The sequence below is a fragment of the Heliangelus exortis genome, chromosome 9, assembly GCF_036169615.1.
Source record: "Heliangelus exortis chromosome 9, bHelExo1.hap1, whole genome shotgun sequence".
In the NCBI taxonomy this organism is placed as follows: domain Eukaryota; kingdom Metazoa; phylum Chordata; class Aves; order Apodiformes; family Trochilidae; genus Heliangelus; species Heliangelus exortis.
The window spans coordinates 16492936-16519627 of NC_092430.1; the positions used below are offsets into that span (position 1 = coordinate 16492936).

At 37.1% G+C, this 26692-nt stretch overlaps 1 protein-coding gene across 20 annotated transcripts in view; it reads left to right on the forward strand.

Moving 5' to 3' along the window:
* Nucleotides 1-26692, forward strand: part of LRCH3 (leucine rich repeats and calponin homology domain containing 3) — a 62402-nt gene that overhangs the window by 4455 nt on the left and 31255 nt on the right. For all 20 annotated transcript variants that reach the window (XM_071752415.1, XM_071752414.1, XM_071752411.1 and 17 more), the window contains exons 2-6: nt 20299-20443; nt 21948-22074; nt 22869-22974; nt 23144-23280; nt 24200-24309. In XM_071752415.1, the coding sequence (XP_071608516.1) occupies nt 20299-20443; nt 21948-22074; nt 22869-22974; nt 23144-23280; nt 24200-24309 (625 nt within the window). The remainder of the gene's footprint in view (nt 1-20298; nt 20444-21947; nt 22075-22868; nt 22975-23143; nt 23281-24199; nt 24310-26692) is intronic.

Below are 26692 nucleotides of genomic sequence, written 5' to 3' on the forward strand. Positions count from 1 at the left end.
GTTACTTTGCCAATTAAGGTATCTCTGTAGTTTTGTTCTTAGCATCTCTCCATAGAAACGGTAAAATCTGACCATAGGGTAAATAAAATTTCTATACACTACATGCCTGCATTCATTTAGAAGGACTGCAATGACTATATGAGTGTTCTGCAGCAAGAGGTCTCACTGGTATTTTTCTTTTGTGCCAGAAATTTAGTGGAAATTACCTGATGAAATATAAAATACTTTAAGGAGTGCAGTATGGCTCATAGAACAGTGGCTGTGTTTCCCAAACATTTGTTCTTAAAGCCATAACAGCAGAACCCAGACTATTCTAAAATTAAATAGTTGTTTGGGAAAAAAAAAAAACATTTGTCTTACTGTATCTTTTAATGTCATTTTATTAGTATCTTTAAGATAACTTGGTAGGAAATGGGACTGATCAAGTTTCAAACTGTTTGTTGTAAGAGTTTACAGTGTTGGTACTTAGATTATCTCAAGTTTTGGTATTAAAAATGAAAAGCTAACATTTCAATAGGGTAGCTCAGTTTTGTGTTGAGATTTGCATGCTTGCCTCTAGCCTTATCAAAAGCCAGACAGAAATACCCTGTCCAGAGGTTTTAGTAGCTGTAGAGTGGTGAAGGAGTAAGAATGACAATTCTTAGCCAAATATTAGATGCTAATACAGCTTGTTCTGTTCAGCTCCATTTTTTGGTCTTACCTCCTACTTGTGTCGGTCTCTACCATTTGACTGTTGCTTCCACTTGTTTTCTCTCTTGTTATGTTTCTCTTCCTAGGAAGTCTGGATCTCACGTGTGTTCTGTCCATGTATATTGGTGATTCTTATTATCTGATAGTGGTGCTTTGATAAGTTGATAAACTGAGGTTAGTTCTCTTGCTTTTGTTGTTACCCTCAAAATGGGGAGAGCAGTTGACTTTCATAGTTTGCAGTTTGTTTCTGTTGAATGGTTTGTGTTGGGTCTTGATGGAGGCCTCCAGTAATGCTTAAAGTTTCTTGGCATGGAAGCAGTCTTTTTGCCTGATGTTTTATAGCAACTGGGAAAGTGGAGTCTGTAGCTTGTAGTTTCTAAGCCTTGTTGCAATAAAAGTAATTCTTGACATTTGGAATGCCTTTGTTTAGCAAGTTGATCTTTTAAAAGAAAACAAAAAAAAGTCCTACAATCAAACTTATTACCAGTAAAGTCTTCTAAGTGGTGTTCAGGATTGCATGTGTTTCTCATTACTTCCCCAATAGTCTTCCACTTCCCTGCCTCCATCATGATCCTTTTTTTTTTTTAATGCTGTCTGCATACACAGTTACATTTTTGAAGATAACTGTGATGATGTAAAAAGTGAAGAGGAGAGGGTCTGACAGGTGAATGTATTGAGTCCTGCAGTCGTGTGAAGGGCAAAATAATTTAGGAAAAAAGGAAACGTCTTTTTTTCTCATGGTGCTTCCAGATCTCTTCTCCTGTGGCTGTACCTGTGCTTGGAGGTAGCAAATTTATATTGGTTAAGTACTCCCTGAAGTCAGTCATGAATATGCATCCTAACATGATCCAAATTATATCCTGATGCCAAAAGGGGAAGTTCTGTCTTCATCTCCTGCTGGGCAGTCAGCACCAGCAACCATGCTGCCTTCCAGCAAAGCTGTTACAGACTGGATCTGGCTGCAAACTCAGCCAGTGAGTACTTACCTGTTGAATGAAGTCCTTGGACAGCTCACTGGGTTTTCATGTGTGCGTGAGTGCCAGCAAACAGAAAGGGTGGAAAGACTCTGAGGGATGATGAGAATGAGAGGGCCTGTTTTAGCAGATATATAAGCTTAAATAGACTCAGATCAATTGTGAAATCACACTTAACTCTATTTTGTAACCTTTCACGGCTGACTTTTAAATTTGCTGATTTTTTTTTTTTTTTTTTTTTTTTTGTAAAATGGTGTGCTAACTTTGAGTCAGTGGGGCTAAGAATTTTTTGTTTTCAAGCATGGCTTGTGGAGGTGAACTGCATTCAGTGAAACTTCACTGCTGACAGATTTGGATCTCATGCTTTCATTTGGCAAAGTACATTATTTTATGAAAGTAATTTTAAACTGATGGTTTAGGTTTAGCATTAGACTGCAGTAGATGTAATTAGTTTTTTCAGTGGAAGAATCAGCAGTAAAGAATTAGTTACCACTAACACAGCAAATTATATAGCATGTGTTAAAAATAAAATTATATGGTAGCTAATGAAAAGGCTGTAACTCAATTCAAGGGTTCTTCTGTCTTTAACAGCTAATCAGGCTTGAATCCCCTGGTTTCTGATGTTGGCCAAACAGCTTGAATAAATTGCAGTTGTGTATTTAGCTGAAGTCATGGGTCATGCAGTATGATTTCTTCTTTATCTGCTATGTCTCCCTCTCCAAAGTGAAGGGGTGAAAACCCACTCATGTTAAAAGTGTCTTGGTGGTTAGACTTGATCAGTGGGTTAGAGTTAAAATATCACTTTAGTTCTCTGAATCAGAGATATTTAGAGAAGAGGCAAATGGTGATGCATTTTGTTGTTTTTTTTTTTACGGGATCGTTTTGCATAAGTTATATTTCTGTACATATATGCAGGAAGAGGGCTTTATTATTGGGACAGAGCACTGTCTCAATAGTCTTTTACTTCAGCCTCATTTTCAGTTCCACACTACAAACCATTGCTTTTACTGCCAGAGCCCAGAAGCGAGGACAATCTTTGTTTTTTTCTAGCTGGTAATATTACTCATTTGGAAATTAAAGTCTTTACATCATAGTCTTTCCTAAATGTATGGTTAAAAAAATGACTAAAAAATCCCACTTGCTATGCAGCCCGGGTTTTGTCAGGTGCTACATGTAGTTTTTAACCATAGTCTGCTCTGTGCAGAGGACAGTAGGATTAACAAGCATCTATTAATTTTTTTTGCCCCATTGTTCAATGACCCATGTGAATTTTAGTTTGTTTATTCTGCTTGTTGAAACTTAAATCTGAATACAGAAACATGTTCTTGTTGCCTTGGGTTTTTGGGTAGTGCTCCCTACTACTAAAAAGGTTTCAAACACTATTTTTATGTATCTCTGAAGTGGGGCAAGGTAATGTTACTGCATTTTACATATATGAAGCTTGGAACTGTAGAAGATTTTAAAGCATTTGCTGATTTGGGGTACCAAATTCAAAATTCTTTTAGGTAACCCAACTATTACAAGTTAATTTATTTTTCAAAATACAATTCTTAGTAACTTCAGATGCCTTTGTGGTGCCTCAGGAGCACTGGAAATCAAGCTCAAATCTTAAAAAAAAAAAAAAAATTACTGTGATCAGTTCTGATTCTACAATAACTTCATCTTGTTGGAAGAAATCTACTTGAACAGGAAAATCTTGTAGAGGTACCAAAAGGCTGTGGTTGTTAATTACAGACCCATGTACAGTAGATACACACAGGAAATGAGCAATCAGAGTTCTGTGGATATGTTTGATTCTAGACCATACCATCTGTGTGCTTGGTTTTGCAGTCTCATGTGAGTTTTAACTGAGTTTTCTCTTTACAAAATGTCAGTGCCCTTTTCATGTTACTTTTCTAATGCTGAATTCTAAATTGACAATTCTAATTAGAGATTCAAGCTGACTTTTTAAATTCAGTCATGTGGAATCATGCTGGCATCCATATGACTTGTTTACACCTGTTGAGTCTTTCTAACCTGAGCCAAGAAGACAGCATTAGGTTGTCATTCCCTGGAACCTGTTTGCAGAAAGGGATGCTCTGCTCTCCGAGTTATTTGTAGATGTTTGAGAGGAGTGATGGGGTGTGAAGGTTATGGGTTCTCCACTTGGTGCTGGAAGGGATTGTGCTTTATCAGGTTGGGGTTCCTCTGGGCATTCACACCACGTGTCCTGTTCACAGGAATATGTTATCTCAATTCTGTCTCCTCTGCTCTCCGATATTTTTTTTTCATCTCATCTTCCATGTCTTAACCTTTTCTTCATGTCAGTCTTGCCCTGTCTTAAATGCCTCTCTCACTGCCAACTCCAGTCTTCTTACCCAGATTGTTAGCAAGATAAAAAGAAGAAAAATCAGTATCTGAACATTTTGTAGAAAATTCCTTTTAAATCAGATGATAACGTTAATTTTTTAGCATGTGGATGAGACAGTCATTTCAACCTTCTTAATTAATAATGCTTTTATTTATAGCTGCATATATTGCCTCTTAGGTCATTTATAACACAAAGCTGTTACTGGTCTTTGAGTTGGTCTCATACCCACTGTTCTCTGGGAGTGAGAGAGTCATTGAGCACAATTATAGTGGGACAATTAGGTACTTGTCATTACACTGACTCCATGCTCAGCTATGGAATAAATGTTTTTTATAGAGGGCCATGACTGAATGTGGTTATAAGCCATAAAATATCTGTTACTTCCTTTATTCTTTTGGTTTGCCAAGGGCTGGGGAGATTTGTGCTTAGCAGGGTAAAAAAATTATCTTTGGAACCCATCTCTGCTAAAACAGCAGATCAATCATTTGAGCTGTAAATGGGTTGTGAAGTATTCAAGCCTTATGTATTGCACATCTCTGTTCTGCTGCTGGGCAGATCATATCCCACTGATTAGGGATGCCTGTGTGTCAGAAGATTGTTGTAATTACCATTAAATCTTACAGTGTAAGAGGGAAAGCCTGGGAGCTTTATTGTTGGTTCCCTTCACTGGTGATTAAATCTTGTCACTCTGAACATAGTAAAGGAAATTTTCATGGAAAATACAACCACCTTGCTTTTCCTGTAACTGATACTGCTCAGTCTGCCTTGTAGCTTCTGTTCTCGAAAACACATTTTTAAAATCAGCTTTTTTAATTGAATTTTCAATATAAAAGTTCTGTTTCTTGGTATGATCAATTTAACAAGTTGTTCTTGCTTTTAAGATACTTGAGCACAATTTCTATCCCTGCAGATTTAAAATTTTCTCTGAAGGCACAAGAACTTGTAATTTTAAATAAGAAGTGGAAGACTCAGGTTTATTTTTTTAGTTCCCAAATGCACAGGAACTATTTAAAATCTTCCTGAAGTATTACATCCTTCTTTCTCTTTTTAATTAATGTGATAAAGGTTAGCAAGTGGTGTGTAGAGAGATTTGTCTTTACATGTAGAGTAAGAAGGAGGCTAGTTTTGTAGTTTTCAAAACATTCTTTTCTTGGTCTGTTACTGTTTACCTAAAGGTTTGTTAATACTACCAGAAATGAACTTTTAAGAGTATCAATGTGCTTACTGAACCAAAACAAAACAAAAAGCAAATAAACAAAAGAATAGGAAAACCCAAAACCAAAAAACCCCAAACCTTAGTATGAAGATAAAGCCATAGTTTCTCTCCAACTTGGCTTGTTATAATTTGAAGAATTAACTTTTTCACAGGACTGTAGTTTAATATAACAAGAATGTGAGGGGTTATGAAAACACACCTATATTGTAATTATTTTGGGAACCTTATTGGTTGTGATACGCCATGTTTTTTCAATTATGCATTTTCTATATGATCACATTCATCACAAGTTCAAGAATACAGATGGTTATGATTGTGTTGAGTAAATACGAAAAACTATAAATATGAAGTGTCGTACTAACTGTAGATCTGAAACACACGATTTGGCTTTTGTGGCTACAAACAGGTATCCATAACATGTTTTCTAAAAATTCATTCTTTCAGATACTGAAGATACCTTGAGAGTAGTATATTACTGGTTGCAAAGCTTGTTTTTTTCAAAAAAAGCATTTTTCTTAATGCAAAAATCTATTCCAATTCATAGAATTTCATGTAGACCAAAATATTAAACTACCAATAAAATAAATCTTTGATTGTGGCTTTCCTTTAGATATATATCCCTTATGAAAATAACGTGATTCCCGTCTTCTTGAGGTTTTTTGGTTTTTTTTTTTTTCATCAATCAAAACATTCAAACTGCTGTTAGTGAACAGGTGTTTACTGGCATGATTGTGACAATGTTACTGAAGTGTGATTTCTGTTCAGTCATTGTAGTGCTTCTTTAGAAAGTGGTGAAGGAAGAAGTCTGTGGAAGTTTCATTTCAATGATACAGTAGCAGTTTGAGACTAGACCATTTAAGTAGCTTTTCACATTTAAATAAAACCACAATATTATTCAGTTCGTATTCCTTTTTTTTTTTTTTTAATACATTTCTCCTAATTGGATGTGTAAAGGAAAAAACAAAAATATGTATTTTTATCAACAGTACAACTGTTGGCATGGTGCTGCCCAATTTGCAGTATTTAAATGGAAAAAGCAGTTTTACAGTTTTAATAATCACTGTCAATATTTCTATATAATTAGATTTTCACAAAGAAATGTGATGGCTACTGTTCTTGTTATTATTTAACCCTTATTGTAGCCTTCCCATATGATGCAATTCTTTTCAGCTCTTGACCATGTTCAATACATAAAGTTGGAAATATGAGAGTGTTTTAGAAGACTTCAGGGACTCGAGTTTAATTTCATTTCAAGTTTTATAGGGCATATTTATACTGTACATAGGCCAAATTTGTTTGGAATATTAGTATTCCATTTCCTGCCCAGTTGATGTGAAACCATCATACTACTTTTCATGAAGCTGCATTTTGTGCAAGCCAGACAGTACTCAGGAGGAGCTGGAGGTGTTAACAGCTGTAAAGCTGGTGACATCCTTTTTGATAAGCAGAAATGGTTTGTGGTGTTCTGGAGATCCTGATTCATGAAACAGAGTCAGCCTCCCTCTGATAGGTAGCACAAGAGTTTAATATGTGTGTGTGAGCTTATTAAATTGTAAATGTAACTTTACTTTTGCTTCATGCCTGTAGCTTTGGTATAACTTCACTGTAATAAACTTCATTTCACTCCAGCTGCTCAAGAGGTTTCTTCACGTTACTTTCCACGTGACAGCTTTTCCATGGAGCTCTTGTGACAGAAGATTCCTTCCTGCTCTTCTGTTGGTGTTCAGTTTTCCAGGGAACGTCAGAATCCAGTGGCAGATTTCCAAGCTTATGGCATCTTGTTTTTGGATAGTTACCACTCTGAATCAATAAAATGCAGTGCTCTGTATTTCTTTTATGTGGTATTTCTTGTCACAATTAAAGCAGCTGGTTATTCTTTTACTGTAGTTGCAGTTTAATATAGATGGGGAAATTCTTGCTTGTAAAGACTGTTAAATATCATCAGATTAATTAAACTAAAATAATTTTATTTTCAAATATATTTTCTTTTGAAACTTCAGAAGTTTCTCATTTTTGCTTTATAGTAGCCTGAACAGTTTTATTTTACTTCTATTAGAAGTGTAGGTGCAGTTCTGTGCTTTCAGGTGTCCTTGGGATAGGTTTTCTTCATCATCTTGTTCTTACAGTAGTGAAATCAATCCTACTTTCAGAGCAACAGAAATACTCAGTAAAGTCATTGTGTGACTGCTTTACCATAATTTCTCCTTTTGTATAAACGTCAGATATTCTGTTTGACTCACATTTTCCTACCCTTTCTTTTTATTGATAACTTCCAGATTTATACTGAAGCTAAATTAATCGTTTGCTGTGCCATTCTTATAATGTCTTTTAAAATTGCTTATCAGGGTCTGTTACTTTGAGTGTATGGACTTGTACATTTTGCTGTGTGTGATTCATTGGCTTGCTGGACTTTCAGGACTCTTAAGCTCTCCAATGTCTTTGCTACATCAAAGCCCTTTTTCCTATCTCCTCAGGCCTCCGTGCAGACTTCTGAAAGTTGTTAACAGTTGAGTTATTTCAATTAAGTTACTTGTTTAAAATTCAGGGACTGATTGTTGCAGAGGGTCTGTTTTCTGTGGTTTGGGGTTGGATTTGTTTGGGATTTTTTTTGCGTTGCTGAAACTACTAGTTTACCTTCTGTTTTCACCCAAGTCAAACACTGTTGTCCTAGTGATCTTTTGGAAAGATTAATGGATTGAATAAATACTGAATGTATGTTCTAAACAATGCTTATAGTTTTTAATAGGGAAAACTAATGGATAGATGGAGAGGTTTGCACACGGCATTAAAATCTGGCAATAGTTCTAGCTCCATTTTCAAAGCTTTTTTTGTGTCTTCTGCTTTAAAATATTTTTTATTATTATTATTTTAAAGTTGGTTTGTTAGTTGTGTAGTTTTATTTTTACCTGAAGAAGCTTTGTCTGGAGGTGGAGGCAGCTCGTTTACTGCACACTTCCCCTCAGTGCTGACTTTGTGAAGCACTCTTGTAAAATGAAACCCTGCTCTGCTGGAACACAGTCAAGTATTTCATGAGCAGTGGGCAGAAGGCAGGGGTGTCATGTTGCTGAGGAGCAGTACTGTGCTTTCATACATTTCAAGTGTCATGGTTGTGTCCATGTGTTGGCAACTATGAAGCAGTTTCTCTGTAAATTTGAGATCTTTTCCATCTGGATTTTTTGCATGTTTGCAAGGGAGCATTATTCAAAATAAGGTTTGGTGCTTGTGTGGAGCTCTAAGAATACAAGCAGTTAAAATGGTCATTAGGAAACAGAATAATGGAGATCTCTGGAAGTGGGATTCTTAGTGCTGTGGGCAGTCACCACACAGCTTTTCTTCTGTGGCTCAGTGTTTTTCAAGAATTCTTCTAGGGAAGCAGAAAGCTTTAGTTCTCCTTTTTCTCATGCTCCACGCAGTTTGTGCTGAGCTGGTGTAGATAGAGTTGTTGCATGCACAAAACTGATTTTTCTCAGAAGGAGCTGAAAAGGTAGAGCCAGTAAGCTAAAAACTTTCAGAGTGACTCCAGCAGTTGGAGTTTTATTTCCATCATGGCTTCTTAAGAGCAAAGTTAAACCTTGGCGTAAGCATGTTCCTGAACAGGGATAAGCTTGGTTTGGTGTTTGAAAATAATAGTAATAATAATAATAATAATAATAATAATAATAATAATAATAATAATTTCAGTTGTACTCGGATCACTTTTTGTGTGTGTGTGTGTGTGTGTTGCTGCCAGGGATCTATAATATTTACTTTTTGTGAAAGGATCTATAAAATTCACTTTGAATATTAATTTGAGACTGTAACAATCATTCTGATAGCCTTGCTACTACTTTTTACCAATGTTAGCTTTTAAAGAAGGGAAGATGTATGAAATGGTGACCTCCAGTTCTGTAGTCCTTGATCCCTGCTAATGTTTGCATGGTGTGATTTTGACTGAAGGTGACTTTTATGGTTTCCAGATTCAAAATTTATTTCATATTATGAACATGTGTTTTGGCAATTGCTGTCATTTATCTCCTCATTTGGCTGTTCTCTCTGTTTGATACGGGATATTTTCCATACATATCCTATAGTGTTGTTTTATTTCTTGACACTAAAATGGGTTGTACTGCACAGATGACTTGGTAAGGCTCCAGCTCTTTTTCTAGAATTCTGGCAATAATTGTCCTATTGAAAATTGCAATGCTGCTTGTGTAAAATGTAACAGACCTTTTTTGTTAGGGATGATGTCAGCATGAGAGATGGCCTCAAGGAGTCATTAAAAGAACACAGGACTTTTGACTGTTGGGCTTTATTGACTTTTCTCCTCAATAAAAAACCATCCTGCTGAAGATGAATTAGTGTCTGCAGTGGTATGAGATGCATTTGGTGACCTTACTGCATAGTCTGATGAGGCTGTATCTAAGTGCCATAAAAAATGGAGGCACTCTATCAAGAGCTTCAGAGAAATGCAGTAATAGCAGACATAAAAATTTGTAGAAATGCTTGTCTTTCTCTGAAAGTAATTGGCCTTTTTATGTGAAATTACTCACTTAGCTCTTCAGGAGCTTTGAATTTTCAGTTCTGTTTTGAGCTGGTTTGTTTCTAATTCCACAAGTAAAGCATTCTGAAATGTATTCACAGCTAAAATGTTTTTCTTTATGGTTTTCCCTCTATTGTTGACTTCAATACATTCTTCTACTAAAACTGCCTGAGAGTAAGGTAATTTATTTTGAAGTGATTGACAAAATATATAGGGAGAATATGCAAAACTAATGTGATACTATAGAGGTAAATTGCAGCAGTTACTAATATTATTTTTATTATATTAGATTACATTTATATGTGAAAATACTTGTAGATTAAGAATTTTATATACAGTATTAAGATGAATTGAAGTAATGGAGTACAAAATGAATGAACTATGAAATAAATAGATGAATGGTGGAAACATTAAGCGTTTGTTGGCTGCATTTTGCATTGCCAGGCCTCCTGACTGGCCTGTTCCTGCCTTTATTCTCCTCCAAATTACTATTTAGTCATACAGCCACTGGAATTGCTGAACATATGACATTTTTCACTGATACAGGTTAAAGTGGCAGTAAAACACGACCTTGCTCAGTGATAGTCTCTTCCAGTAGAGCTCCCATAGCTCTGAACAGATTGTTGAGGTGGCTTAGCAGTGTAGTAGATATTTTCCCCTACTGGGGAAGAGTGTCCATGGAAAGAGGGTATGTCTTTCCTGAGTAGTATGGGACAAGATCACCTCAGGCCTATGAGAAGCAAACAGATTCAAAAGCACTGATGCTCCAGATGGGAGTGTGTCCATTTACTGGTATTCATTTCCTATGATCCTGAATGTGAGAATAGAGAGAAGGGGATGTCTGAATTCAAATAAAAACAGATGAAGAAGAAGAACTGGAAGAGAGGTAAAATTTGTGTTGTATATGCTGGGATGGAGGGCCTGAATCAAACCACCAAATCTGAACCATGTAATCATTGTAAATAACTGTGTTGCAGCAGAACATTTACAATATGAACGTGGTCTCCTTTGTTTTAGCTGAGGTGATTGCATAATGCTAGAAGAAAATAGAATGCTTGAGGAATGACTTAGAACTGATTCAATTCCAAGTAAAGTCTGCTTAGAAAATCCCGATTAAAGATTCCTTTATAAAGTTGTTTTCTTTCTTTCTTTCCCCTCCCCCTTTGTCTTTCTCTAAACCTTTTTGTAAAGGCAAGGCTTCAACTGGTTTGTCAATGTGCAGATAACAGCTGCTTTACAGAGGCTGTGCTGCCAGAGGAAGTCACTGCCCTGGTGCATCCGCTACAGGCACAGTTCATGTAAGTCCTCCCCACGTTAGCTTCAGGCAAAAGTTGCAAGGGTAGTTTCAACAACTTAAAAAGTCATGTGAGCTAACTTGACTGTTTTTCTGCCTGGTGTGGACTGGGAAATTCTCACAGGAGCATTGCAGAATCAGTAGCTCAGAGCTAAGGGCTGGTAAGGAATATCCAGTAGAGGTGATAATTTTACACCAGTATAGTTGAATCCCAGAGGGTGTATCTTCAAGGCTTTCAGATATAATTTTAAACTGTCTTAGTTAAACTAATATAAATGGCTACACATACAAGTTTCGTGCTGTGATTTGATTTTTTTTCTTGGTTTTTTTTCCTCTTTTTTAAAGTCAACAAGGTTTAAACCAGGTTTATCAATGCAGGGGTGTATGCTGCGTTACTATCTTTTTAGGTGCAGCCCAAAATGCTGTTTTCCCTGGAGATAAATACTGTGTATGTTTTGCACAAAGAAACCCCAGAGGGACCTGCAGTGCAGCTGGCCAGTGAAGAATTGAACTTCCCCAATTTAACTGGACTTGGTGAGCTGAAGCTCTGCTTCATTTCCTCAGTCTTAGATCTCTTGCAACAGTGCTTGTCCAACTTTCACTTAGTTTGGCTTTATGTTTTAGGGCTGTTTGAAAGAGAAGCATGATTATGCTGTTGGCTGGATGCCCAAGTTTATTGAGGAAAGGAAATTGCTGGAAGAGAGAAGATTGGGGAGGAGGCTGGGGTATGATGTCTATCAGAAGTTAGAAGCAAAGCATATGTAAAAATTTCTTTAACCACAAATCCCATTAGATGGGGTTAGAATTAATCCTTGTTTTCAAATAAAGCAAATAAATAGTTCCACTTTGTGTCATCTCTGCTGTGGCAGCTTGTGTTCTGTAGTCTGTCCCGTTACTGACCAAGTCACAAGGCTAAACTGGTAGGTCATCTGACTTCCTTCATCTGTCTTCCTTTTAAAGCCACTGAATTCTACTCCCTGCTCATCTGAAATGTGGCTGCAGCTCATTCCAGAAGGGTTTGCTTAGCCTACGTAGTGTGCCATCCTTAAAAAGTCATGGTGTGTACATATCTGTAATGAGCAAAATTTGGGAATAAATGCTTGATCACAACCCTGTATTTGCTAATCTGAAGAGAACTGTGTTTTGTTAGAAGTGTGGGTGTGAAGGAGGACACTTTCATGGTTATTGTTAACCAGCTAGTCCAAATCCCAGCTACTGCCAAAAGTCATGGTTCCCTTCTTCACTATGCATGCAGCCACACATTCTCCTCCACCCTTTTATTGATGTTAGATATTACACAACTGCAGCATGAATCAAATCATGTCTCAGGCTGTTTTGTGGCTTTGTTTTTTTGGGGTTTTTTTGCAGGATTTGTTCTCAGTAATGAGACCCAACTGGCTGTGTGGCTGCACAAACAGGAGCGCTGGTACAAGGGAAGGGACAATAACACATTCCCAGTAAGGAATCATTCCCTGCACTGGCTTAGAGTGGCTGACTGTGAAGCCAGGGTCTACATGGAATTAATAAGTAATATGTGACATAGCAGTTTAGTTCATTTAGGCTATTGGATTTCCTGCTTTAGAGCCAAGCAGTAGAAAATCAACTGAAGCTGACAGAATGCTGGGAGTTCTTAGTTCCTTGCAGCAGGGACTGGAGCTTGTCACTCTTGCCTCCAGTAACCACTCAAGAACAACTGTATAAGAGTGTTCAGTGTTCTGTAGTTTCCAATGTTTTTTTGTGAGTGCTGTTTTTTTAAAAGTTTAAAAATCAGAATTATTACTTGCAAAAGGAAAATGAAATTATTTCACAAAGGAAGTGTCATTGTATTTCAAGTTGTTAACAGTGATTAGAATATTTATCCTGATCTTGCAGTACTCAGGCAGTCTGCTCCAGTGAGAAAATTGTGCTCTTGCTGGGAATGTGCTTTCTTGTCAGAGGATGTACATTAAGTGCAGGACTTTAAAATACATGTTTGTGTTTTATGGTGACACCTGTGAGGTTTTCATTTATGTGTAAAAGAGAAAGCTGAACTACAGCAAATATGCATTAAAATAGGAGTTGGTGCTTAAGAGTCTTTTTTTCCTCTTTGATCCCAGGTATGACTGAGTTCTCTTATTTAGTATAATTAAATTTTACAGGTCTTTGTGTGCAGATTTTTCCAGTTTTAATAGAGAATGGTGAGTGCAGAGACTAGACCTCAGTAAGAGAGTTATACTTGAGTCAATTCTTGTTTGTATGTAATGTCTTAATGGAGAAGAGTTGAAGGGTCAATTCACTACTACTACTAAAAAAATATAAAATAGTGAGTTCAAGTAACTTGCAACCCAGATTCTCTAAAACTCCCTTGTGTAACTGTTCTTAAAATACTCCTGAGTTAAAAAGCAAACAAGCTAGCCAGGGTTCATTTGGCAATTTGGGAGTTGAAGGTAAATGCTTGGGTCATAGTTCTGACTTATTAAAATTGCTTCAAGCAAGGGATTTGTGAGAATTCTTCAGAGAAGTGAGTGGTTTTCTTGTTGTTTTTTTTTTTTAACTTTTGGCAAGAAGCTTTGTATTGAATGTTCCAAAATAAAAGTGTAGCCAGAGGAAATAGCGTATGTGGAACTTTGATCCACACATCTGAAACTTGACAATGATTTGGCAGTGATTTGAAACAGGTTTTTTAAAGGACAGTGTTAAGCAGCTTTGGTTAAAAGCAGGCTGTGAACCTTTAACACATAAGACAGGAAATCTAGAGGGGTCATTTCAGTGCAAAGTGTAATCTTTCAATTTGTTTTGCATGTTATCCAGGTTGGTGAAGTAGATTTTGGCACTAAGTAATTTTGTGTTCCAGGTGTAAGCGCCATCAAGTTGACATTTGAAAGAAACCAGTAAGCTTTGCCTTGCTTTTCTGTATCTGCAGAAATCATAGCTGGTTCTTGTTGCAAAGAACAGTGGGCTGGAGATGCTTGGTAACAAAATGTTAGTTCATCCAAATGGTTAAAAGTTTCGTGCCTTTGGTATTGCTGCTAAGTAGAAATGTGATCGTACGTATCAAGAATGGATCTGCTGAGAATTGAAATGTCATAAGCATATCAAGGATGGGTTGCATGTCTGAATCCAATTTTCCTTTGTGAAATACTGGAAATGGAAACTAGAAATTGGAAGATGTAGTTCATTACAATGCTGCAGAAAGAATGTAGGTGAAAACAGCCTTCATTATTTATGCCTGTTACTCAGGTCTCCCAGCTTGGGCAGTGGTGCTGTCACACCAGCAGTACATTACCTAGGTAAAACAAAGGAGGAACAGCCTCATTTTGGTTCAGGAAATGCCACCTTCACTTCATAGGTTTGCAAGAAGCGTATCTTGGATACATGGAAAGAATACTTGGGGAAAGTTCAGGTTTGACAGGACTGACAGGTAGAAGGTGAGTCAGGAGCTGACATTTCTGAGGTTTATTTTAAATTAGGGTATGACAAAATTGCTAGTGTTATATCACAGCAGGCAGGAAGAGGTGAAGTCACCCCATTTGTGCCAGGAAATCCTCCAGGTGTGAAATGAAGCTCTGAGTATGCCAACGTTTTTCAGTGCTTAAAAAGGAAAACATTGCTGGATACTTAGTACAGAAACCATCGGTATTATATTACAGAGGTATTCTTTTATGATGATTCAAGGTTTCTTGAGCAAGAAAAATCAGCACAATAATATCAGTAGTTCATTTGCTTAGGGCTATGCTTTCATTTTATTTTTTTCCTTTTAATAGCTTTATGGGAGTGTTTCCAAAAAATCAGCAGCGTCACAAGCGCTGCTTTTCTCAGATTTCCATTTCAAGTTTTGAAATGTTTGGGAGGTGAAACAAATCAATTAACAAAACCAGGCTCAATATGCATTAATTTATTTGTGTAATAGAATGAGACCAAAAAATGGAGTTGAGGTTTATGTAACAGTGTGGTGCTTCAAATGCATTTGGAAACGTGAGTAATCATTCTAATAGGGTTGATGGAGAATGTCGTAACAGAGCAATCAAATGGCATCAGGTTTCTCAAAAGATATGTTTAGTGACCTTATCTGAAAGATGCCTGTAGCCTAAGCAGTTGATTTCCAGGGAGCAGCCTGACTCTTCTGGAGCAGTAGTTGTAAATGAATTGTCTAGGTGAGCTTGCTCTATCTGCAATATTACATCAACTGCTTCAAGGATCCTCATCAGTGTTTCATGAAAAGCTGGTGATTGCGGTTTTGGTTTTTATCATTGTGAAACTGTGGAGTTTGCTTCTGGTCTTTTAAGTTCTGTGCATGCTAAAAAAATCTGTTAACAGTTCCAGATTTTGAATGTATTTCTTCTTGAACAGCTGTAACTTGTCCTCTTAACAACAGTTCGCTCAGCATTTTTCCTTTTGCCACTATACTGGCTGTCAACCTCCTGGCCATTGATTGGCTTAGCTAATTACTGATATGAAAATATGTTTTTGTCTGTTAGCTGCAAGTTAATATATCTTAGATTTCTTTGGTATAGAAGGAAAACTGTGAGTATCCTTTTAAGTTACAATCCATGCTTATTAGTTCTAAGGAAAACAGGACATGTTCTTGCCCTTCAAAAGGAGTTGTCCTAGTTGAGGGCAGTGAGTTCACAGCCGGTGTCATGATCAGGATTCGGATCAGTTCACAGACATTGGTATTGCTGCATCACTGCAGCACATCCATGGCTGATGTCAGGCAGCTGCAACTGGGCTGTTCCAGGAGGCATGAGATGCATCATGGGTGGAAGCCCACAGTTTACAGCTGCTGGCGTCACGTCCCAGTCTCGCTTACGCGAGCATTTTGCCAGCGGGTGTTACCGGGGTTGCCAACTTTTGGTTTTGAAGAGACAGCCAAAAATGGAGGCATTGCTGGTTCACAGTTTTTAAAATTAAATTAGAAGAATTTCCAATGTGTGTGGGGAACACACGCAGATCTCTGGTGGGAAGGGGCAGATTTTATTCAACAAAGCTTTGTAGAACAGGCCAGGCCTCGAACTGTCCCTCGTCGTAGTTAATTGGAATGAGAGCTGAAGCCATATTCCCATCACAGCAGGACTACTGGGACTGATCACGTTAGCTTCTCGTGATGAACTGGAATTGCACCACCACCCAGCTACTCTGAGTGCCAACAGCAGTTGAGCTGCAGCTCCTTCTCTTCATAGCATCTGTAGAGGGTTAAAGTACCCTTAAACAGTGCATCTTTATGCATCAGTGATTTTTCCCTTGGAGGAAAAATTTGTGTGACAGATTAAGTTAAAGAAGTGTGAACACGACCCGATAATGTTTGATGTTAGAGAAACATTCTTCTTTGAACAGGAAGAGTTTGTGTTTAATGCCAAATGATGCAACTTTAAACACTATTCTGAAATTCTGTAAAATTCTGTAAAGTATATTCTGTAGTTGCATTTAGCATTGGATTTGCTGGCTTTCTGAGTGGAATCCCAATTAAGATGGAAAAGGTCGATGGCCTGACTCTGCTCTGAGATTTCATTTTGTATTTGTACTGTTGGTTTTTTTATCTTTCACAAAGAGCTTAGTTCCAAAGAATGCATCCCCTTTGCCAAAATTCCACATGATCTTGCCTTCAAGGATACACATCCTTTTTTAGCAGGCTAGAAGAACCTTTTTTAAAGCGGATTTCTGGTAACAGTAATTTTATCCCATGAAATCTGAACACAAGCAAGTCAATCTGAGTTCAAATTGTAATATTCACTCATATGCTTATTTATAGTGATATTCAGCATTTTTGCTTTGGGGGCAAATTAGTCATTTGCTTCTTGCATTTTATGGTATGTCAGGCAGCAAGGTTTTGCACATATATAAAAGCAAATCTGCATAATTTATTATTCCTTGATTGATTTTACAGTTATCAATTCCTTCGTAATTGGTGGTACAATATTTGTAAAATAAAAAAAAATAAACATCTCACCACAACATCCTGTTATTTTTCTGAGAAACTGTGATTTTTTTGCACAAATTTTAGTTTGTACTGTAATTTGTAATAAACACCTTTTTTTTTCTTGTTGTTGTTAAACAGTTATTTTATGGATACAGCAGCAAAAGCATCTCATAAATCAAGATATTTTCAATAAAATAACTTAGGTTTTCTTTCTTTACCTCATTCCCACTATCTTTGTTGGGAAAGCACCAGCTATTGCTGTGCTGCAGGGTGGCATTTATGTAAATACATATAACCAATCACTGGAGTGCTTTTTTCATCTCTCCTGGTTTTGTTAGAGCCATTCCTTTCATTCAGATATTTTTAGGAGGAAGGTAGGGAAGAGGATGGAGTTGTTGAATTGTTTCACACAATGGCTGCTGTACTCTCTTGTGCCTTTTCTCGTCCCATTTAAGGTCTGCTTTCTGAGGTGGGGGAGGGTTCCAGATAAATTGGCCAAAATAAAAAATGTCACCAATTTTATGAATGCTGTGTTCTGGACTTTGTGAAATTTAAAAAATTGTTGGATGTTTGCAGCACTGGAAGGGTGGGGATTGCAAATAACCAAAAGCAGTTCTTCATTTATTTGCAGGTTCAGGATTCACACTATATTTTATTATATATCACTTCTACCCAAGACAGGCTTGAAAGAAACTTTTTCTTTGTGATTCTCCTGCCAGAAACTGTGGCACATTACTTGGGAATCCTATGGCTTTTATAATATGGGTGGTATTAAAAAAGACTTTGCCAGTACAGCTGTGTGCTGCATGGAATTCTGTTCCATCCTCCACACTCTGTAAGAAAAACACTTAAATCTTATCGGTGAACTGGTGTCATTGTAATATTTTTTAATCTAAATAGGTACTTAAAGATCTAGGCAGTCTGGATGATAAGTATTCTTTCTAAATTACTTTTGCTTGTTTCTGAAATAATTGGCATTAATCTTGCTTTCTTACATAGCATACAACTGTACTATGCGACACTATGGCAAGTTGCATGTATCACAGATAATTTCACTGATTAAAAATACTGTGATTGGATGCACTTACTAGAAATTTTTCAGGATACATAATTTTTATTTTTGTTGGGACAGTACATTTGTTTGGAAATCACTCTTCTCCTGTTAACATTTTACAACAATGTTGGCACAGGAGGGATCCCATTGGTAATGTCAGAGTTTTGGACATTACAGTGTTGCATGGCTTTAGCACTATTGCTCTGCTTTAAATCTGGTACAGCTATACAGCTTGGAGCAGGGGAGGCTTGGAGCTTGCTGTCCTTTTCAGTAAAACATTGATGACAATTAAATTACGGAAGTAAAGTGGAAGAAACCCTAGGGCAGACTGGTGTATTATGGGAGATTGCTTGTGTGAATTAAGTGTCCACTGCATTAATTCCCTTGAGAGTGTATGCTGTGTCCCTGCAGGGTGTACACAGATATTTTATTGTCTCCTTTACTATCTGGATTCCTATACAACGTTTGATCAGTCTGATTCATTTGCTCTCTCCACTTAGGCTGGAGTTTCGCAAGTGCTTCAGCTCAGAAAAAGCCTCTGCCATCAGAACAAAGGACTGTGCTGCCAGCACCATAATTTTTCTCTGCTGGCATAGGGATAGTGGGTTTGTGTGGTGAGGTGATCAGAATAACTGGTCATATTTCATTCTGATCAGTTGCCCACAAACTCTGACAATACAAAGGGCCTGGAACAAGCAACTCGCAAGAAAACTTAGGATTTGACAGTAGCCCAAAGCAGGACCCATCACAGTGTTCTGTCTTTGCATTTGACACTTTTATCTGTTCCATCTGGATTAGCATATGGGAAGATTAGGATGGTTTTGGAATCTGTCTTTAGCAATCTATAAGGGCAGATATTCTTCACTCTTAGAAGAAAAAAAAAAAAAGGTGGATGGGGAAAGATTGTGCTCTTCCACTTAAGGTAGAAAATTGGTGCAGAGATCTGCTTTCTGTTATAAGGCAATAAAACAATTCTAGATACAGCTCCCACTATTAGAGATGGTCAGAAAATTTCATGTTAAAATGTTGGACAAGTTTAAGCTGAGGTCATGTTTGAGATTGATACAAGCTGGAAAGATTTAAAAAATTCAAACCAAATGAAAAAAACAGCAATTAAATTTGGGTTGCTTTTTTTTTGTTTGTGTTTTATTTTTCTAAATCTTTCACAACATCAGTTCAGGTTAGGTGGGATTTTACAGTCAGTCTGCCCTCCCTTAAAAACATAAAGGTGAAGTCAGTTTAAGAAAACAGGCAGTATCTCTATAGGTACTCCCTGCTGACATAAGATGCTCTGAGGGGTGTGCATTAAGAGCTGTCAGAATTAAGAGGTGGGTGTGTTAGGAAGCTGTTAGTGTGTGTTTGTGAAAACAGTCCTTTGACATTTATAAGTGAGAGCTTTCCTTGATCTTGAAAGAAAAATTAACCCTTTGCCAACTGCATGATTTATCACAATTGCAGCTTTTACTCTTGAAGAATAATACTGGTGAGTGTTTGTATAGACTTGTAATTGCATCTGTCTCAGGAAAAATAGTGATTCTTCAAATACAAACATTTGGTAGTAGTTTTGGTTAAACGTTTGTGTCTTACCAAGCAAGGAATGTATGATCACAAAGAAACAGCAATCCTTACTGCTAACAGCAAGCAGAACATTTCTCTGCAGCTGGGAAGACCCCTGATGGAAAATCCTTCCATTGCCTGGTTGAGATCAGAGGCTTGAACTGGTGCCTCCCTGAAGGAGGAAGTGCTTTGGTTGGAGTATGGAGGGCTTGTCTAAGGGGTGTGCCTCACATTTCCCCTCTTGGAACTGTCACCTATAAATATGTATGTATCCTTATAAAGTATGCATTTTCAACTACAGATTTGAAGCTGAGATTTCTGTGTTGCAGACAGGACCTCAGCCAGGGGACTGGGAGAAAAGTACTTTCTGATGATTCTTTTCATTACCTCACTGCCAACCCAATAGCAACTCCATAATCTGGTCCTGAAACAGATTTACAGCTGGGCTTTCAGCATCTTAAATGAGCTTCCTCTAAGAATAAGGCAGTTGGGGATGTGAAAGCATGACTATGAAAGAAATGATGCATCTGTCTCTTTCTCATTATGGATATAAGATTTTAAAGAATTTTTATTTATTTCATGTGTGAAATGGGAGTCACTTTGTAATCCTATAAAATTTTGCAGGCAGGACAGTGACACTGGTTCTTGTCCAATTGTTCCCACTGTGTGACTGTGAATGTACAGACAATACATGTCCTTATGAAGTTTTAAGAGATCTTTACTGAGTGTTTTTTTTCCCTCCCTTCAGATTTGTCACGGAACAGACTGTCAGAGCTTCCAGCAGAGGCATGTCACTTTGTATCCCTTGAGAGTCTTAATTTGTACCAGAACTGCATTCGATACATCCCAGAGGCTGTTTTGAATTTACAGTCTTTAACATTTCTAAATATCAGGTAACAATTGTCTTTGAAATTTTGTTTTAGCATCAGTAGTCTAGGTTTATAAGTCTAATGTGGTGTGTAATCATCACATTGTTCTATTGTATGTCATTGACTCACAGCAGCCTGAACCAGTCTTACTCACTTAGGTGGATCAGAGAAGATGAGGATTAAGCATCTGCTTGTAGAAGTGAAGTATGAAGAAGAAAGCTAATTCCAATTTAAAGGATTCGGGAAATAAATTCCAGTAGTTTTCATGTGAAATAGGGGCATGCAGACTGAAAAGAAAGGATAGAGCTTTTGGATAGTCTTTACAAATCAACCCTTGGAAGCTGAATAAGGCTTATGAAATTTCCCTTTACCTTCTCTGTACTGGTGGCTTTTCAAAATCTTTCTCAAGCATTAATGCATCTCTAGCATTAAAAACTAATTGCTGCAAGTTAGCCTGTTCATGAAATTCAACTTGTGTACAGCATCCTCCATTTGTACAAGGCCTTTTAAGAGGTATGGAAGGTTCCTTGTCAAAAATTGGCAGTCTTATCAATTAAGAAATTATAAGCTATTTCCTTCTGGTGTTGTACTTTTGCCAATTTAGTATACTTATGTAGCTTCATTTTCTATTTTATTGGTGAGAACTGTATGAATAGGATATGAATCAAGTATGGGCTTCCTATTGCTATGATCTCTAGTAGGTGTGGTCCAGTCCTTTTAAGAAGTGCTATTGGTTGGTTCACCTACTGCTCAGAACCTTTTTTTTCTTTTTTGTTTTTATTTTTTCTTTAATAGTAGGGAAACCGGAGTTTCAGGCATGAAATAATACAGCAGAATATTTTTTGGTAAATGTCAGCACCTGATCAAAGCATTAGTCAAGATCCTAATAATTTTCTTTGTAATCATCCAGTCACTGCTCTTTGCTATGTTTAATTTTTAAAGGGAGTCTTTGTCATTTATAATCCCTTCTAATTCTGAATGATTCTTATGGGAGGTTACAGTCCAATCATATAATCCCGTACTTGCTTTAGTACCATTTTATTATGAAATGTCCAAGACTGTGTTTTGGAATAGTGAAATCCAACATACCAAGATTCTTTATCGATGTGACTTACTGAATATTTAAAGTGTATTTCTAACTGAGTAAATAATGGCTTTCTCTGTGGCATTTTGTATGCTCTGACCTGCAGTACTACTTATCAGAAAGGCTTTTGCACTCTTTTCAACCGTACTCATTTGCAACAAGGTGTTGCCGTGTCAGAAGCACCTGAACTGACATAAAAATATCATATTCCCCAACATTAAAGCATCTGGATCAGGCTTGGTATTTGATATTCAGACTTTGTTCACACATAACTAAAGCATGAAATCATAAAGACTTCATGGAAGTACTTTTACAGTAATTATATAAAAACTGAGTTATCATCTAAAGGGAGTGTGCTTTTTGCATGTGTCTTTCATTGCATTAAGGTATGAGGTGATTTCTCATTAGAGTTGTGATTATTTTGTTTTCTTTCTGTCCAAAAAGTCGAAATCAGCTTTCAACATTGCCAGTACACCTCTGTAGTCTACCACTAAAGGTTTTGATAGTGAGTAATAATAAGTTGGTTTCAATACCTGAAGAAATTGGACAGCTCAGACAGCTGACAGAACTTGTGAGTATACAGTTATTTTTCAGATATTACTGTTCAGTCTTTTAACTGGTGTGTTTACTAGTCTTGGAAGTACTTCAGCAGAAATAACACTTTTTTTTAAGCTGACCACAATAACCAGGATACTGTGTGTACATGTGCAAGATCGACATCCTGTTCCTCATTCTGTTGACAGCTTTGTGGTTGTAAACCATTCAGGTTTATGCAGTAGCAAGCTAGTTAGAACTGTTCTTAGGCTGAGGAAGATTTCTATCTGCTGTAGTATCTCCAGCTCTGTTTTGATTTTGTATTACAGGTTAAAGAAAGTTAGAGTTGTATTAGAGTTAAAGAAAGAGTTAGAGAAAACTCATGTTTTTGTAAAAAAATATAAATGAAAGATGCCTTGTACTGGAGAGCAGATGCACCATGATGATTTAGCTAAGTCATCCAGCTCACCTTCCATTAGAAAGCAGGGAATTGGAGGTGTTGGTGTGTTTGTTTCTGACAAAAAATTTTTATCTAGCGAGTATCACTCTCTCAAATAATATGGAATAACTTGAAAGAGAGAACTCGAAATAAACTTCTCCATCTGAATGTTTAATCTTTTAAAGCTTTTATTTCCCCTTAGTTAAAATGAGAATATTGCTTCACATCAGCAATGAGATTTAATGAGTGTAAGGATATGAGGTGTTATTTAAATAGCCGTCTTTTTTTTTCAGTCCCTAAATAAAACATTACATATTGTAATTAGCAGAGGCTTAACAGTCAGTGGTGATAATGTCAAAACCACTAATTCATTCTTCACTATTGCTTGTCAGGATGTGAGCTGTAATGAAATACAGACAATACCTCCACAGATTGGCAACCTGGAATTCTTGCGGGACCTAAATGTCAGAAGAAATAATTTGGTGCGTTTACCTGAAGGTGAGATAAAGGCTGTCAGTTTTAACAGCAGAAACTTCAAGCATTTCTTTATTTTCAGTGTCTTTTTCTTCCCTTATAGCTAGAAGCAGTGTATTTAATGATTTTGTAAAAGACATTTTGACACTCTTGCTTTTAAATCTGCTGAATTGTGTTTATTTTTTATCTTCAGAGCTTGCTGAGTTGCCTTTGATTCGATTAGATTTCTCCTGCAATAAAATAACAACAATACCAGTTTGTTATAGGAACCTCAGACATCTCCAGACCATCATGTTAGAGAACAACCCTCTCCAGTCACCCCCTGCACAGGTAAACTGCAGATGACTAGTTCAATTAAAAAGGGCAGAATGAAGTGAAAAGCCGAATTACTAACTTTATTTAGGAGCAAAAGGATTTTATACAAATTGTGTTCTCTAGTACTGTTATATATATAGCACAGCTTGAAAAATAACTTTTTTTTTCTCTACTGTATTAGTAGTCTCTCCTATGGGATATTACTAAGAATTCTTTTTGTTAGCATTTTGTACTAACATTAGCTGGAGATGTCTGCTTTCAGCACAGGAAAGAAGTTCTCTTAGGCAAGACTTTCCTTGTGCTACTCCAATGTCAGAATTTTGACTGAGTCCTCAGTGCTGCTGTGTGTTGGTTCCTTTTGCTCAAACTGCTATGTGACATAGAAATTGCAGTATGGTTAGAGGCTAATTTGATTTTTAATGTGGGTGTATAAGCCCTTGAGTTCTACTGTGAGCTGCTGCTTCTGAGTCAAGAGTGGTGCTTGCTGAGACATGTAGCTTCAGTAGGGTTTTGCCTCCCTTTTGAAGGCAATGTCTCTTCCTGGCTTCTTTCACTTCAAATTTAAGCTTGCTCTGCCTGTCTGCCATTGCCATTCAAGGCTGGGCATGGGTGGGATGCATCTGTTCTATGCCAGGGGTATAAATTCAAGTACTTGTAAATGCTTGTGTCTTGTTTGCATGATAAAATGTCAGCATCCAGCTGACAAACTTGCATGCAGACCAGCTGGACTTGGAGGACAGCTTTCATTTGTCTACCACAGGCATCCCATGATGATCCACTATATCTGTTTCTCTGAAGTACAGAGAGATGAGAAAAGATGCATTGATTTACGTAAATGTATTCATTTCTTACTCTCAACAACAGTTTAAATGTCTGTAGTATACTTTGAAAATGTATTGTCAAATCAGAAATTTTTTTCATATTTTTTTTAAAGATCTGTATAAAGGGAAAAATTCACATATTTAAATACCTGAACATAGAAGCATGCAAGATCGCTCCAGACTTACCTGATTATGATAGAAGACCCATGGGATTTGGATCATGGTAAGTCTGTGACAGTCCAAGTTCCTAGTTTTGGTGACATTCAAGGAAATTGTGTCAATCATCTGAGTTTTAAAAAAAAAATAGATCAGGGATTATTCTTTGGTAAGTACATTGATGGAGGTGGCTTTGAAAAATATAATTTGTGTTATCTTGTGGTGCATTCTGACAAGGTACCATTAAATAAGAAGTGAGGAGCAGTTCAGAAGAAAACCTGGGCAATATTGTATGAAAGGCAGTTTTAGAGCTGAAATACAGTAAGAAGAGAGTGTTGGTATCTTCATAGTGCAGGGGGCATGCTCTCATGTTAACGTGTGTGTTCGATTCATAAGATTTTAATACCACATATCCCTACTCTGATTTTTAACCTTTTGTACATAATTTTATAACTGCTGTGCTGAAGCTGCAGGTGTAAATGCTGATCTCCACCCCATCATTATTATTCTTGGCAAGCTGTCACTTGGCACTATTGCTTAGCATTGTAACACAAATATTGGAACAATCAGCTGTATCAGCTGCTAAATTAAGATGTCTAGAGAAGAGTAGGAGTTAAGATTTATTTCTCTTACATGATATAGAAGAAAGGGAGTCAGTGAAGTAGGAAACTAAACATAAATAAAAATTATGTCAGTCATCTTTGAATGTGGCAGTAAGGTGTGGAGCAGTACACTGCTGATGGATGTATTACTGTCTTAGTAGCAATAAAACACAAATCAGAGGGACTCGCCGTAAATCATCATGAGTCAGATTTGTGAAAGAGAATTTGCATGAGGGACTGATGGTGATTCCTCATCAGCACTGAATGTCTTAAATTATTTTTCTAGCTGAGGTCAACACATGAGCATTCTATGAATGTCACTCAGTTTCCAAGAGTATAAGCTGTTGCAGGCAGTTTCTGCATAATACTGGGGTTATTGTCCTGCTACTGAAAAAACTCCAAAGCCTCAACTCTCATGATGTGTTTATCACTATCATAGTTGATTTTAAAAGAGATACTCCAAGAAAATCAGTGTATTACAGGTTTACTGATTTATTATTGTCTGTAGCTGTAAACTACTATGAAAGTTTTCATTAGTTGCTTTTGTGATATGAGAAGAATTTAGGCATTTTAATCATAGCTGGAATTATGAATGTAGAAGCAAGTGCAGAACTGGTTGAGTTCTAGGCTTGCTTCCAGATTCAGCGATATGAACTGAGCTTCAGCTGGCTTTCCTTTAGCTCTGTTTCCATCCTCAAGAGGAGGTAAGAGTTGGTGATAGACTTACTTCTTGTTACCGTGCTGTTTGGGATATTTAGTGTTGCAGGTGGTTCCTCCTGTTGTCATGTACTTATGTACATGTCTGGAGAAAATGGTAGAATCATACAGTGTAAGGGAGGATCTCAAACTGTTATATTCTTCTACAGCTTGAGATGAAACAACTAAAGGCATTCATCTACAATGTAGTTAGTATTTCCAGTCGAGTCACAAGACCTTTGTGTTCTTTTGTCTTCAGAGGTGACTGACAGAAGTAAGATGTCAGTCAGTATACCTAGAGTTTGTTTCTGGTTTATCTTACCAGCTAAGTGGAATACCATGGATTTTAAGAATCTCTCTCTGATTTGAGAGCTTAAGGAAGTTTAAATCATGCTGTAGTTCACTCTTGATCAAACATTTTGTAATAACAGATTTGTTACTACTACTACTACTAAGTGTTGATATTCTGAAACATTATTGCAGAAGGACCAAAAAGGTGGAATTCTTGGTTAATCAAAACTCTGTGCAGGTGTAAGAGCTTGTCTTGTTATATATGTTTGGAGAATCTAGGTCTGCATAGAAGCAGATGTATAGCATAACGTTTCTCATCACACATAGGGTGCAGCAATAATGGTGAAGATAATAATGGTAATAATAATTTGAAAATAACTATTTCCTGAAAGAAGGATTGCAGAGGGAGCAATAATTTGAGAGCAGTACCAGTGAGAAAATTATGTGCAATTTTGTTATGAAGGGGTGAAGCAAGTAGCTTCCTTGTGCTTTATGCAGTAATTGCTGCTGCAGTTCTCCCTGGGGCATCGAGTGGCAGTCGGACAGTTGAGCCCTTGTGAAATGCCATCTGCAGTGGATCAGACAAGTCCTGTTGTCTCTTATACTGTAGTTATCTGCAGCAGTTGCCAGACTTGACTTCTGTGATGGCTGTAATGCTGAATTACATAGTTTCTAAGTCCAGAAATCCAGCAAAGAAATGTATGTCTGTTTGGTTATGTGTATTGCAACACTATGCATGTCTAGTGCCTTTGTCTAGACATGTTGACAAAATTGGGCTCTGTAGATGAAAACTGTATCCCTCTGTATCTATTGTATATCTATTTAAAATACTGTACAGCTTACTACACAGTTTCTTAGGTA